This window comes from Acipenser ruthenus, chromosome 22 (assembly GCF_902713425.1).
Source record: "Acipenser ruthenus chromosome 22, fAciRut3.2 maternal haplotype, whole genome shotgun sequence".
NCBI lineage: Eukaryota > Metazoa > Chordata > Actinopteri > Acipenseriformes > Acipenseridae > Acipenser > Acipenser ruthenus.
The window spans coordinates 2433645-2450043 of record NC_081210.1 but is presented as its reverse complement, the minus strand read 5'-3'; the positions used below and the strand labels follow the sequence as shown (position 1 = coordinate 2450043).

The following is a 16399-nucleotide window of genomic DNA, read 5'->3' as shown; positions in this document are numbered from 1 at the left end:
TTTTTTTTTTTGTTTGTTTGTTTTTTTTACAAGTAGAAAATGTTTTTTTTGTTTTGTTTTTAAAACTGTTTAAAAAAAAAAATTATATTACACACACACAAACGTGTATATACATATATATATATATAATTCATTCATTGTGTTTGTAGCTTTATGCAGCCGAGTTTTTACTCCCTTATAAATAATATCCTAACAGGCAGCGTTATTGTGTAACTAGAAACATAATCACACTTGACAGCCAATATACAAGAGCAGCTTGGAGAAAATTCTCAAAAGGACTGGAAACTTTGGTTTGCACATTCCCTCCCCCATCAGCTCAGGCACCTGGGGCAAAATATACAGATCAAGTAGGAATAAACAAAACCAAAACAAACAAAAAAAAAAAAAAACGACAATAGCAGTACATGTCACTAATCCAACCTAACCACATTAGTCAAATAGCATGTCATTGCCACTGCACAAGTCTAGACCTACAGGAAAAAGAAGAAACACTGATTTAAATCCCTTTTTCCAATTGCTGTCAAGCTAGATGGCTAGTTTCTCCAGTTGATGAGAATTAAATAGCAAACATCATCATGACATTTTATATATATATCACACATACATACACACACACACACACACACACACACTTTGAACGTGGTGTGGCTCAACCTTCACACCTCACCCTCTCTCAACAGGAGCCCCTCAAGGATCAGTCTTGGGTCCTCTCCTGTTCTCTCTATACACCCGCTCCCTGGGCCCCCTCATCGCATGCTATGGTTTCTCATACCATTTCTATGCCAATGATGCTCATATCTGCATTTAAAACACATACTAACTAACACACACACTTTGATTGAACTTGCCCTTCATATAAACAGTATTCTAGCATCTTTTTTTTCCCATTACTACATTTGATAATGGCATGTTAGAAATCAGAAAACGTATGTGGCTATAAAACTTTCCAGAAGACTGTGGTGGATCTAATTCAACCCCTCAGAATTTCCTATAATAAACACTGAAGTAGTACTTAAGAAAAAAATTAACTTACAAAGGCTGCCATCATCATCATCATCATCATCATCTTACAGCAATAATGGGTTCCAGCAATAACCGCCCTTAACGGTTTCAGCACTGGGTGGGCTTTGTAAAGTATTTAACTCTTTCCAATGGTTGGGCCATAAAATATAAAGCTATTTTGTTCAGCATTGTTACATACAGTGGCTAAAACATTTGTCAAGCAAAGAAAGGCTGTGGGTAGCAGGTAGTGTGTATAGGTACTGGTGATATGCCAACTTCTAAACAGCCCTTACTACTGCAACCTTTTCAGTGTTAACGTTAGGTTTTGTTTGGATTGATTTCTCAACTATACCTCTCTCTCAGTTGACTTTCCCCCCTCTGTCTATCCTTAAGCATACACACCACTGGGTTTCAAACAAACTGAATGCTGACAGACTACGCTAACCCAACCCACCAAAAAAATAGAAAAAGCAAATACTGCACTTTTTAAACAGACCCTCATCCATTATTGATGGAGTGTGTTGCTGTTGGTCAGAGAGAGAGGATAGAAATTAAAAGGGGCTTAAGATTGCAGAGGGATTTGAGCACACAACTCCTTCACAAAAATCACCCGAGTCGTCAAACCCAGAAATCATTCTTTCAAGTGCCATTTGACAAGACCCCCTTTCCCTTTTACAGACTTTAATCCAAATTAAAGCTTGCCTTTAAAAATATATATAAAACCATTACAATGTCCACTTTCTCTATGTACACATCATACAATGAATGCTCAAAATGGACTTTGAAATCCAAGAATAACCTGTCTGACAGGCTGTTTAGAGCTCAGGCCACAGAGCTTTCAAATACACTATTCAATAAATCCCTGTTTGAGGTGGAATGATTCTGTGCCCTCTACGGGGAGAAAAAAACAAACAAACACACACAGATTTCATCTTAAAATAGTTAGGCACCAATATAGGCTAGTCCAATCTCAAAACATAAACCTCACATGCAAAAAAAAAATTAAATAAATAAAAATCTGTCTGTACAAAAAAATGACTACCCAGCACGAACTGTGAACTCCAATTTTCAAACACGTAATTACAGTCCTTGCCAAACAAAATAATGCCTTTGTGCATATATTTAGTTCTTGTCCACAGGAAAGTTTTTAATTTGCAAACTATCCCGCAAGTCACACAGAACATATATGCAGCCAACAGAACATGCCAGGGAAGCACGTATGTACCACTTATTAAAAGAATAAGATTGAAAACACACATAGAAAAACATCCCGCTTTCCACCAGCAATTGACTTAATGAGACTGCTGCCTGGCATGACACGCTAAATGCAATTAAATAATCTGAAGGCTGTTTTAAAGGCACCAGTGTTTGTATTTGAGTTTGGTTGGGGTTTTGATACATTTAACAAAGCAAACCCACATTTGTTTTAACCACATGAGCATGCTTTATCAGTGTTAGCACAGAAGATGGTATGATAAGGATGTAGTGTGGTTTCAAAGCAAACCCTAAAACACACACAGTAGTATCTGTATATAAATATAAAAGCTACTGTTTTGGTGTTAAAATACTGGTATATCAGATCAATTTATTTTCACAACTATTTTTTTTTTTTTTTTTATAGTGTTCACAGCCCATTCCCACAAAGAAAATCATATTGCCTTATTCCTGAGGATTCTGAGATTTGCTTTGTGGATTCTCTAGCTCTCCAGTTACATAACCCATATAATGATGTGCAAAACACACACTCGAAGCAGTAAACTCAAAGCAGGGAATAAAGTGCAACCATTTATTTTATTAGTATCGTTCCGAGAAAAAACAAACAAAACCAAACATAAAACATCATGAGAAAGTAATGGTGCCAGCAGCCAGTCTTAATCATTAAAAAAACACAGCATTTGAAGTGAGATCACAATCCCCATGGGGGTGCCAACCTTGTAAACACAAACATTCTTTAAATAAAAAAGAATTCTTGAAGGCATTCCACAGACGCTTGGCATTAAACAAAGAAAGACATACATTATAGTAATAATTCCACAGTGAAGATCTTTGCCAGCTATTTAACAAAACACAGAAATCAGTGATTAAAAAAACACAAAAAAAATGTTTATTCCCTTTCAACAGCAAGCTAATACAATATTGTTATTAAAAACAGAGTAAACTAAATGGTCATATCTTCGGTTTCAGTGTATGCTGTCCGTCGCTGTTTGTTTCTTGTTTTAATTACTAATTATAAATTTGTATTTCAAAGCCTAGTCTGCTGAACATCTGTCTACTTCACAGACAACTCACACACACACACACAGCTCAGCATCTATGCCAGGCTTACTCAATTCAGGGATGGAAATAAGACCTACTGCATAGCAGTTTCATCCATTCTAGGTTTTACTAGGGGCTTGATCAGCCAAGGTGTACAGGTAACAAGCTCACATGTGTCTCATATAAAAACTCAAGAATACAGCTAGGAATGGATCCTTACTACATCCCTGCAATTGGATACATTTAGGAGTTACTGAACAAGAAGTGCTTTGTGATCTGAACAGTGCAGTATTTAGAGACCACTGCTCTTTCACTATGCTGACATGTGTGTCAATGGAGCAATTTTCATCAGTTCAAGCGCAACACATTCAAAAGCATGTTTTGCAGGTTTTACTGTAAGTATCCCCTTCTCCCCATCCGAGACAGACAACACAGGCACCACTTCATCATGTTGTGCCTGGTCAAGATAATGCCCTGCAATAAAATCTCTATGAATATAGTTTTCTACAGGTTCAAACTGCAATGAACTGCCCTTTGCATTTGTGTTATTCCCTTTTGAAAGAGATTTGCATTCACCTGCATTATCACTTCACAGCAAAGGGCACGGCTCATTAAAAATGAGCTTCCTCAGTTTGCTATGTGTCTGAACATTCATTTTTTATTGTCCCATTTAAATCTACAGTACAACCATGATGGCATTAATATTGAAACAGGATACATTTACAGTTTTAATACCAGTGTCCTCCACCACTATGGCAATGCGAGAAAGCGCACTATATGAATGTAGCCGGCTGTATCTAGTGCAGGCTAACCAGTTGCTATTTTTTTTTTACTAGTTTGGGTTCTATTCATACCATACATGCTCAAATATGGCAGTAATTCTACAAAAATAACATTACAGCTTATCTCAATTCCTTGCAGATTTATAACCATGCCAGACTTGGCACACACATCCCTCTTAGTCTGGAGAAAGTGGCCCAGTCCCCCCCCCGGGGCAGCTCCTCTCCCTTGGGGCGCATTCGACTCTGCCCCTACTTTGCTGGTTCTTGTTTGAAGCAGAGAAATAGGGCAGCTTTGTGACATATAAATTCATCCAGCTAGAGCACTATTCGGGAGAGATAAGAGAGCAAAAGACGGGGGGCTACCATATGTAAAATAAAGACAGATGGAATAGCGAATGATGTCCCACCAGTGACACCCCTCCCCCCTCCCAGGGTGAATGGGTTAGCAAGGCTACACTAGGCTAAGCACCTGGTCTAAGTAAAAAAAAAAAAAAAATTAAATAAAAAAAAAAAAAAAAAAAAAAACAGAAATGCCTTTTCCTCGCTTTGAATGAAATATACTATGTGGTCACGTACTCCTTTTGTAAAAATCAACGTGGGGATTGCATTGTATTTGTTGCAAGATTAGAAGCATTTAACATTAGTGTTATGCAATATCTGTTTTTATTATAATATGTTGGTATCCAGCTACCTTTCTTATTTCTGAAAGGCAGTTTGGACACCGTCTGCAATGGTTAATAAGGCCTCTGATTAAAATATACACTATAGCTGCTTAGCCGACACAAACTAAAAACCTAATAAAGTTTTGAACATACATACATCATGTCTTCTGAAAAAAAAAATATATATGTGTGTGTATATATTATATATATATATATATATATAAAATATAATCTGCTTTAGTGTGTAGCGGTGTACAAAATTAATAATAATAATAATGAGAATGTATTAATAAAGCACAATCTAAATCTTGGCAGATTTCACAAAAGAAAATATGCCCCTATTTGGTATTATCAACATAGTAAAACAGGTAAAATGACTATCGACTTGCTAATAGATTATAGACTGTACCATTTGTTTGCAACAGCTTTGAATCTTTTTCATACATTTTGATAAACAAAAACATCAAACGAATGACTGTTTCTGAACAAACTTTCCTTGATTTCCAGGGAGAAGACCTGATTTAGTGATAACTAGCAGAACACTGGAGACATCAACCCCAAATTAGTCTTAAGTCAATACTGCTCCAAAATAGACATGACAAGCAGCGGGGTCACACTGAGGTTAACTCCAGCTATTTTTAAAGTGGTGCTTTTAACATGTTACAAATGTAACATTCTGACTTTGCTGCAATTGGCAACTGTCTGTTGTAATCACATCATTCCAGTTTTTATACAGCCATGTTACAAAGTAAACAGCTTTCAGATTGCACTAAACAGCCCAGGAAACACAATGTCAGCTCAGCTGGGGATCTGGAACAACAAACCATTTCCTTGCCATAACGTGGCAACTTCAACCCAAAAGCAATCCTTTGTCACAGTAACCACACTGTTGCCTAGTAGATAGGGAGTTTGAATCAACACAAAAACAATATACAGTATTTTTTCCCCTCCCTGTATTTGAGGATTATGTTACTTGCTGTGTGTGCTTGTAAGCCACTTGTAAAGGTATTTAACTGAAATGTAAGTTATGTTAAATTCACTAAAAACCTAAATGTTACTCTTTCACTTTACGCTCCTGGAAAATACAGTTCAACTTGAAAAACTTTCCAGAGCACTGGGGCTATTTTAAAACCTTTCTAAATGTTTCATAGCGATTACGCTGAGTAAAGTAAGCCCAGAAGGAGAACAGTCAAGCTCCCAATACTGGATTACAAAACCTTGTTAGGGGGATGTTATATTTCTGGTGGAATGAAAGCAAACCTTAGATTTTGCATGGAAAGTGTACCTTGTACATATTTAATCACACTGCATATTTAAAATGTAGAGGCATGCAGCTGCAAGCATTTATGCTGGATCAAGGTCTCTTGCAAGAAAACAAAGTAAAATCCAAAAAGCATGTGCAGGTTATTACTTTGTAGCCCAGCACATGGTACAGATTAACCACCTTTACATCAGCATGCAGTTAAATATTTCCTCATTAACATATCTCTGGCTAGGTAGATGGAATACGGGGTCCCATGCAACCATATCAGATTGTAGACTGAGAACAAGCAGCTCTCTCACCCCCCCCCCACCCCCAATATCACAATAAACCGATATATTATTAACATGCTGAATACCACATCTTCATAAATCAAAAAACTAAAATATTTTTATGTGGAAAAAGGCATTCTGGGAAGGTTTCTTTAATAGGACATCATAGAAACGGAATAGCTTATTCAAGCAAGTTTGTAAAAACAGGTTTATGTGCTGGGTTTGTAAGTAGTCTATATGCTAGGAAGGATTTTATTTTGAGGGGTAATGTATATTGTTTCATGTGTGTCCCTATCTTTTGGATTAAATGCATGGATTATTTCTTGCAATGATCTGAACTACAGAAGCTCTGTAATGCCGCACATAGCAGCTTGGGAAACATTACAATACTGTAGTCAAACATCTCAACAACTTCATAACAGCGTTTGTTGTTTACATGCAGGGCTTCCTCTAGATAGGAACTTTCAGAACCACACATCCCCTCTTTTGGTTATTGACAACAAACAGCTAGGCGGTTACTACATTTCAATTTCCTTTTTGCCTATTTACACAAGATGAGCCGAAACACGATGTATACCTATCCACATATAGTACAACTATTGACCATGTATACTTAATACGCAGTGATGAGAGGAAGATAATCATTTAAAAGGAAAACGGGACTGGCAAAAAGATCAGGCCGTGGCAGGGGAATAGCCGGTGCAGGGGCTGCAGGGGCCCGCGCACTCAGAGGGCCCTAGAGGGGTCCGAAAGTTTTTAGAAGGAAAAACACACTGATAATATCCTTTCCATTTATATCTGCAGATGTTACCTTCATATTCCTATCATTGTAGCTACCGGTGCCAGTAATGTCGCTGGTCTTCTCCCTCGTTTCATCAGGTACTGCTATTATTATTATTATTATTATTATTATTATTATTATTATTTTAAATGGTTGAATTATTAGCTTCCTAACTTTTCCCCCCCTCATAACTGTCTTTGCATAGAGGCTGGTATGAGGCACTGTTTTATGTCTCGTTGGCGTCTCTTTTTCAAACTCCGCGACCACTTTTAATTTAGCCTATGGCCTCTCAATATTCCAAAACAGTTTCCTACTGTCTCCAGCATGGAAGGTTTTTGGGGTGCTGTTCAGCAGTCTTTTGCAGCTATGCTCTGTGTGCAGCACGAGTCATCCTGCAGTTTAGGCGAAAGCTGTTAATGGATACCGAAACAAAATAATCTATTTCTGATTGGGGAAAGAAAAAAAAAACGATTTTCTGTGGGAGAACATTTCTGCAGAATCCTGGAGGGACTGGTGATTGAACTGGTTAGCTTGTGATTAAAAAGAGTGCAGTATTGGAATTAAAAATGCATGCAAAATGCAATTCAAGTAGTGAGCAGAAAAGCTTTTTATTACATGCAGGCGTCCACTGTTTCATACATGATAACATTCTGAGAACAAAATATTGTTAAATATTGAACACTTGACTTGGTATGTTTAATGTTTATAAAAAGTATTACGGTAAGCTCGGTGCCCATCTCTCTCAGGCTATGGCACAATAAGAAAATAAAACTGAAGCGCGCTAATAGGATCTGCATGCTAAATTAAATAGCTGAAGTAGGAGATTTGCTTTCATCAATCAGGATACTGGCAGTGTTTGAAAGGTCTTGGGTACATTTCAGTTTTGACGGACATTTTGTTGCACGGTCGTTGCGTGAACAAACGGCGGAGGGGGTAATATAAAAGGGTTTGTATTTTGTACAGTTTCTCTAAAATAGCTATCTATATTAAGACACGCGAGTTACTAAAACCTCGATCGCTCCACCGCTCGTTTCCCCGTTTCTTTTTCAAAGACACATTTGCAAATGTATGTACTTATGGTTTTTTTTTTTTTTTTAATCATTAATGCCACACACACCCCCACACTGAGCTCAAAGGTACGGTTACAATGCCTTCGTAACAGACGGTAAACATGTTAAATAAAACTCGAGATAACGCCAGCGCCAGCCTCGACTGCTTTACCCCCAAAACAAACGGCAAAATACAATTTATACTCAATACACTCTTGGCTTTTCTATGCGTGTCTTACAGATCCTGAATATAGACAAATGGATTCATTTTTTATGAACTTTGATGTGAAGAGGTAGCAGCCAAGTACATTACAATGAATCCATTGCGCAAGAGTTGCAACACTGCCGCAATGTATTTGGAATTAAACACCATTGAAGTTTTCAGACAAGCGGTTTTTATCCTATTGTATATTAATGTCACAATACATGTTTGGGGGTTCGAGTACAAAAACTATACAGTATTTCGTATATCGAAAAATACGGAGTTTATAAATTGATCAGACAAAAACAAGATTAATAAAAAAATAAAAAAAACAGCCCACCAGACTAGATTAGTTATAAATCCTGTGCTTGGGTTAGTGGCATTAAAAATGCTTTATTCTTAATGATTGTTGTATTTCTACAGTAAAATGTAATAAGCACGGTCCGACCAGATGCTTAAAATGACCCACTCAGAACTACCAGTATGGGTTTTCAAAATGTATTATTAGCTAAAAAAAACAAAAAAAAACAAAAAAAAAACGCAATATTGAAACTATATTCGAATCGCTTAGACTTGATGGCGTATTTTGTATAGCTTGGGCGTAAACAAATAGCCCATATAGCAATTTCTAAAATACTAATGGGGGAAGGATTCCGCTGGAATTGTCGCTGAATCAAAAGCTATTACCGTACAATTTATGAAAGGTGTCAGTATGAAGCATTATGGTTCCCGGAATGGGTACACAACCTCTATCCCTTTTATATTAAAGTGTTATATATATATATATATATATATATATATATATATATATATATATATATATATATATATATATATATATATATATGTGTGTGTGTGTGTGTGTATTTTCTCAAAGGTCAACGATCCGTTTCCCTGTACCTATAACTCTACATATAACTCTCAATAACACACAACGATCCAATGTCTGGCTTTGGGGTTTTGGAGACGATTGTAACTGTATACCTTGCATTCTGTCTTTTTTTTTTTTTTTTTTTTTTTTAAATACATTTGCTTAATGCGCCCCCAAATAATTAGCAATTAACTGATTAAAACAATTCTTTTTTTTTTTTCTCCTAAACATTTATACGCATTTGAATATGAGCGTATTGTTTTAGCAGGGTTATACAATAATACCCTACAGGTTATTTTGCAGCAATTCTAACATAAAACAAATTGTTTATACTTAACATCTCAGTAAATAAAAAAAAAAACAACCCGGAGATTTTCACTTACCATGGTGCGAATGAAGGTTCATTGCGGGTGACATGTATTTCCCAGTATGGACAGGCGCCGGGTGCCCCGTGGTCAAGTGACCGGGGGAAGAAGCGATGCGCCCGGCTGCAGTTGCAGCCCCGAGCCGGTGCGACTCCATGGCCAAGCCCGTGAGCAGAGGAGAGTGGACGTGGACAGATCTGTGGGGTCCGAAATCTCGACCATCCATCATCCAAAACAGGTAAACACACCAAAAAAAATAAAAAAATCACACCTCTGCCCTAGCAGGTATTCTGATTAATCCAGGCTGTTACACAGTCCCTGTGTTTTCGGGTGAATTGAGGTCCCTTTCTTGCATTTTGCTCACCTATTAAAAAAAAAAGAAAACTGTTCTCCATATCACCGTCCAAAACCACTGTACAGTAGATTAAATAGTACATTTAAAAATATTAGGTTTGTGTGTTCGTTATTAAACCACCGATCTGCTTGCATGTTGAATTCTACAAACATGCATGTCCTTTCACAGAGTGAACTTTACTACTTCCATTTTAATATGTAGCTTCACTCCGCACACCAGAGTACTGGTAATCATTGTACTTTTACGCAATTTCGGAAAAAACCTGGTCTTTGACAAATAAACAGAATATATCGGTTTGGTGTGTATGTGTGTGTCCTGGGTAGTTGTGATAAAACCTAAAAAAATTCTGCTTGAAACGAGGTAGCACTGAGATTTGTATTTTTTTTTTTTTTTAAATGCATACCGTGATATCGGGAAACATGCCCTGCTACAAATCACTATGCGAACGCATAACTTACTAAAGAAAGCGTTTTATAATAAGCTAACTATAGTCGAAAGTTTGTACCTAGTTCCTTCCTATAACGTTTGCAAATGTATACATTGCAAGGCTAAAGGTGTCTTCATATAATGTGTCTTTATGGAAACGGATGCAGTACTCTAAAAAACAATAATTATACATACCATTGATCTGAGCTCATATACTTTAAACATGACAGCCATGATATTGTTAAATATTTTATTAAAAAAAGAGAAAAAGAATGACGTCATGTAAACATTTGATGTTTTTTTTTATTTTTCACTAGTCTCAGAAACGTTTAGAAATCGTGGCTAAAACTGAAGCTATAGGTCGCAGTTTATGCTCTCAAAGGCAATCGCTGCTTACATCAATGCAAACTTGGAGCGTTGTCTTTCCGTTCATGATTATCTAAGATAGTTTATAAATTGAAACCATGGGGATTCGTATTAAAAGGTTTCACTTTACGCTGTCAATTTGCACATTCCCCTCTCACATTATTTTGCAATGGTCTACTAATCTACATTTGATGATGTGCGTTCCCATTTTAAAAGTGCTCTATACAAATTGTATAAAAAAACAAAGGCACTTTAAATTTTACCTAACACTCGTTCAATGTTTTCCAAATGCAATACTCACCCCCCAACCCCAACCACAAGGAATGATCGGTTTCTAATTCGAATTAAAACAACTACTTTTCGCTACAAATCGTACGACTGCTTCCAAACAAACAAACAAAAACGAACAAACAAACAAAAACGAACAGGCCTGTACTTCTAAAAAAAAGTACTTTTACTGTGATCGCCTTGTCAAACAAAACCTAGTTGTAGATCACTTCTAGAAAGCAAATACATTTTCTTGTTTTCCTTATAATGCGCCAGGCATCATTGGCGTAGAAACTTTTCACTTACAAAACTCTCCCAAATCAAACGGCTTCCTTCGTTTTTCTTTCCAAAGAGATCAACTACGAGAGCGTTTGTTTATCGAATATATTTCGCAATTAAATCGCATTTTATACACAATTGCCCGCCTTTTCGGTGAGTTGTTTTTTAAACGCTTACAAAAATCCTCTCTTTAATCTATTTGGGTTTTTAGCAGAGAAAGGTCCTTACTTGTGTTTAGATCCAGCGTTCTCCATTTCAAACAAACCCAATGCTTTAGGAAAATCCATACAGCGTTCGCAAAAAAAAATCAAATACTCCATATATCATCCTGGGTAGGCTATAACATAGGGGGGCGAGGCCCCGAGAACTCCTTGCACAGATCTCTGAAAACTCTTTAGCAATGAAACAAGCATTGTATTACAAGCCCCGCCTCCCTATAGCCACCCAAGCCAAAATTTGCTACAAACGATTGGCTGCTTCAAACGCCGATCACTTCTATGTAAACACTTTGGCTCACCGCCAGTCCTATAAAACCAATTATGGACCAAGAGGTTGCGCGGTTTCAAGGTCCCCCCGCCTTCAAGATTGAATGATCAAAACAACCAGTGAGAATTTTTAGAAAGACTGTTTCAAGGCACCTTTCCTTTTCAAGCTCTGTTGATCAAAATAATAGAAAGCCGGAGCACGGTACAGTGCGGATTTATGTCCGGAGTGATTCTTAAACTTCAGCTTTAATGTATATATTCCTGAGGGTCGACTTAAGCTTATGCTTTCTTAGCGTGATCCTCAGAATGTGCTAGAACCCGGTTAAATGACACGTTTTACTGACCTTTGGAAGCAAATTCTTTATTATTTTAACACGTACTCGGGAAGGAATCTGTTACACAAACGACAAGAACAGAGTTCCATGCAGTTCATTTTTTTTTTTTTTTGCTTTGAAATACAAACTGGGGAGGGGGTGGGAGGTAGTTCATCACTTCGTAAAATAATTGCATTGATTTAGTATCAAAACCGCATTGTTTTTGTCAAAATACTATCGTCAAAAGTAGACATTGTATAGCTAGTGTAAGTGTCGGTAACAGTAAGCTAAATGTTTGTTTTCTACCATTTTAACGCAAACTAATCCCTACAATGTGTTCTTGTGTCATAAAATGCAATCAAATAACGTGTCTTTGAAACAGTCTAAAGAGCCACCACAATCCGATTTGACACGGTAATGGCTAATGTGTCGTTAATGAGCAATTTGCCAGATTGCGAGATATTTGTAATTGATCAAATGCCCCACAAATCTTGGTCAAAAGCAGTTTAGGGAAAATGGTTGAGTTGGCGTATGATGAAAGTTATCTTGTAATGTTCTGAAGTCTTGGAGCTTGTCACAAACAAACAAAAAAACAGACTAATTATGTTTGTATAAAGTTTCATAATAAATTTCACAATTCTCCAACTGGGCGCATTTGAGTGCCTATTAATCGATTTAAAAGATTACAGCTGTCACACAATCGCTTTTGAAATGCGCGAGGAAACTTCATTTTTGTGTTTTCTCATTTGTTTTGTTTATATAGAAATACACTGTAAGGAGCAACAGAAACAAAACAAGTATCTTTTAAATGTCCATAAAGAAATCAGTTTCAAATTACCCTTAGCCGAGCCCTGGTGCGGTGGTTTCAAGGCCACCCCCCTTTTTTTTCTACTGACAAAAAAAGACTAAAATAGTAATGAGTCCAGGGGAAAAAGCAATGTTATAGCACGGGAGATTTCATCTAAATATCACGCAGGCACAATCTCAACCCCCAATGAAAGCAAGGCAGCTTCTGGGGGGACTCGTCAAGACTGGAACGCTCCCAATTTGGACAAAGGGATCGAATCGAAGAAAGAGGGGGAGGGGATGTGGATAGTTGTTCCAAAGAAAAATGAATGCTCCAGCAAGGCTTATGGCTGCCTGAACAGAATGCAGAGAGATTTTGATGATCAATGGCGCAGCAATGAATGACAAGCTCTATCCAATCTTCTCTTCTCGGCTCGCTGAATCCTTTTTTTTTTTTTGGAAACACTGCACATAAAAAACACATTTTTGTTGTTGTTTGAGATTATATATATATATATATATATATATATATTACACTCTTCCACACAGTTGTAGTCCGGATTAAAATACTGTACAAAGACATTTAAAGAGGGGGGAGGGGGAGAGATAGTTAAAAATGTTGGGACGCTTTTAAAGGCATATTTTGTGAATGTTTAATGCTTTTTCACACACCGATGCTACAAGAAGCTGTAATTTTAAAGAAGGGTATGTATGCAATAAATCATTTAGTTACTGATGAAATTCCGTGTGGATGTCTTTTTGTTTGTGAACGTCTTTTGGCTATTTTTTGCGGCTGGTCGGTTTAGCTTTTAAGAAATAAGATAAATGGCGTTTATATTGGAAATCTAGAAAACGCTTTGAAATGTGGTGCAGCAGGACAACAAAGCAGATTATCAATTACCAGAGGTCACCGTCCGTCTTTTGGGTTTTTAGAGCAATATTATTCTTTATAAAAACACTTCAAACCACTAACAGTCAGGAGCCATGTTTTTGGGTGTGGTAATCTCAGTGGAAACAGGCACATTAATGTCTTTTAAAATGAAATTGCGACAGATCTGTGTATTCAAAGGCCTAGGCTATTGGTCCGGTGACTAACAGGTCACTCGGTAAATGTAGAATTTCTTCAGGTTTTTGGGATATATAGGCGCCGTTCTAATCAACGGCCTTTTTTATCCATTGTTTTTCATGTCCGTTATCTGATAAAAGTGAAACATGACAGGAAAGTAGCCTAATATCGTTTTATTTAACTATGCAGTGTTTTTCTTATGGAAAGTAACCCAAGAAGAACTGTGTTGCATGTTTTATATTTTTTAATGAATGAATCGACAACAAAAATGTATCGTATTTATGTTTACTGTATTCATGTAACATCAGTATATGCTTAATTGGAATGATTAAAGTTCAAGACACAAGTCTGAATTGCATTCGGCTGTGTTAGCCATTTGAAGAGGTTAGCACGGCTTTCAAGATAAATGTTAGTTTAACCATTAAACACCGGGGTGTAGCTTGTTTTATGCCGTCGGAAATGTAGTGATAATGTAATGATAATCAAACGTTTGCAAATAAGAAATATGTAACACAGTAAGCGGCGGTGTAATTCAGTAATTTCAGAACTTATTTATATATTTTCTCCTGTCTTTAATTGGGCTAAATAGCTGAAAGAATGTCAGTCAGCGCCTTATTAATATATTCAACTCAAACAAGAACAGTAATACGTGCTATTTAAATTGACCTAATTTTAGTGTGAATTGACATCATTAAGTAGACTATCCTTAAGATTGTTCTAAATAAATGAATAAAGCCCGTCACCGCCAGTCAGGCGTGGTAGCCTGAGCATGTCCTTGTGAGGAAATAGGTCTAGTTTAATATGAAGAGTACGTAATGTATTTCTCCTTCTCCTGAGGCAAGCATCGCTGGAACACGTGTCGATCTATCTCAGAGGGGGAGGGGGTAAATATGTGACTATAAAAATAAAATAAATGTGTGAAATTATATATATATATATATATATATAGATAGATAGATAGATAGATAGATAGATATAGATATATATAGTGAATGTATATTCCGCTGCATTTTTTAAAGTTTGAAAAAAAATCATCCATTTAAAAAATTTATTTTTTAAATTTATTTTTATTTTAAAGTATTTTAAACATTCAGCGGTAGTTTTGAACAACAGATATTATTATTATTATTATTATTATTATTATTATTATTATTATTATGTTTATTTAGCAGACGCCTGCTAAATAGGGTTATTGTATATACAGCTGTTGTCAGGGTAACCCTAATCAAGGTGTGGGGTAAGGAAGGGAGTCGGGTCCATATGATGGCGGGCAGGTGGTGTTTTTTGAATAGAAGAATGGGTAATTGTCACCTCATGTTACATTGTAGCGACAACGGGGAAGGTTGTTTTTAATTGTACAGCCTGCTGTAGTAAAATATATATATATGTGTGTGTGTGTGTGTGTGTGTGTGAACTATTTAAATTACTATTTAGAAAGGGGAAGAGACAACTATACAAATGACGGGAAGGTTTGTTTGGTGAAAACCAACGTGGTGGGAGTGGAATCTCCATGTTTACAGCAGTAAATGCAGCCCTGCTTGTTTTGCCCTTAATTGAGTTTTTGGTAGGGAGCACTTGCTTTCATTTGTGTAGTTTTGTGTGTGTATGCTGCTAATAATATCCGTCATGTCATGTGATATTTCTGTATGAGAGCAATGATAACCCTAAAGCCGTCTGTGTAAATCTCTCGGGGAATGGAGCAGGGGGCCGGTACCAGGCACCCAATCGGCTTTAGATGAGTGAAGGTTGCTTCTGTGGAATGGGTCAGCCTGGCTCTGTGCCAGAAGTCCATGCAATACAGACACATACAGTTAGTAATGCAGACAGCTGTTGACAGTAAGGTTGCATGCAGTTTGTAATTATTATTGTTTTTATTTTGTATAAACAGTGAAGACAAATTTACTTAGGAGACATAACTCATGGTTTAGTGCTGCTGGTGAAATGTGAAAAGAGAAAAACAAACAACTGTGGTGATTCTACTGAGGTTTTGTTTAGATTTAAATGTGTACACTTGCAAACATTTATGAAAGAAAGTTCCAAACCAAAATGTACTTCCGAATGCACAGACCTGTACAGCAACATCAAAATGACAGCACATTTATGGAACTCTCTCTTGTGCCTGGTGCTGCACCTCTAAAAAAGGGGGTCCCTGCGTGTTCTGTAGAACCCATGTGTTGTTATATTTTTCATGCATACAACTGGGATTTCCACATTCCTGTACATTGGAGGTGTAAAATAATTTCGTCGTTTGCACTAGAATAATCATAATCAACACATCGCATTCGAGAGTTAACCGCTAAAGGTTTAGCTTATGCAATTGCACGATGTTCTGTCAAAATGATGCGAAAAACAAAACGTTTGTTTGTGCCGATGTCTATTATTGAAGAATTATTGAAACGTTTATTCTAAAAATAGTGAGCACACATTGCTTTCAAATTAATGTAATATTAGTAATGATTCGTTTGTTTTTGTTGACACGACCATTTGCTTGAATATCCTTGGGTAAGAGTTTTATTGCAATTCATATGAAATGTTATGTCCAGATTCACGCT

General features: G+C 36.8%; 1 protein-coding gene across 6 annotated transcripts in view; it reads right to left on the bottom strand.

The window, feature by feature from the left end:
- LOC117431705 (trinucleotide repeat-containing gene 18 protein-like) overlaps positions 1-11667 on the bottom strand; it is a 64298-nt gene extending 52631 nt beyond the window's left edge. For 3 of the 6 annotated variants that reach the window (XM_058995774.1, XM_034052961.3, XM_058995776.1), the window contains exons 1-2: positions 11425-11667; positions 9522-9867 (exon numbers count right to left, since the gene is read on the bottom strand). In XM_058995774.1, the coding sequence (XP_058851757.1) occupies positions 9522-9732 (211 nt within the window). In that variant the 5' untranslated portion in view covers positions 9733-9867; positions 11425-11667. Of the gene's footprint in view, positions 1-9521; positions 9868-11223; positions 11382-11424 lie in introns of those variants that run through there. The other 3 variants (XM_058995777.1, XM_058995778.1, XM_058995775.1) reach the window with 2 other exon arrangements.
- Between the last annotated feature and the right edge of the window lie 4732 nt (positions 11668-16399).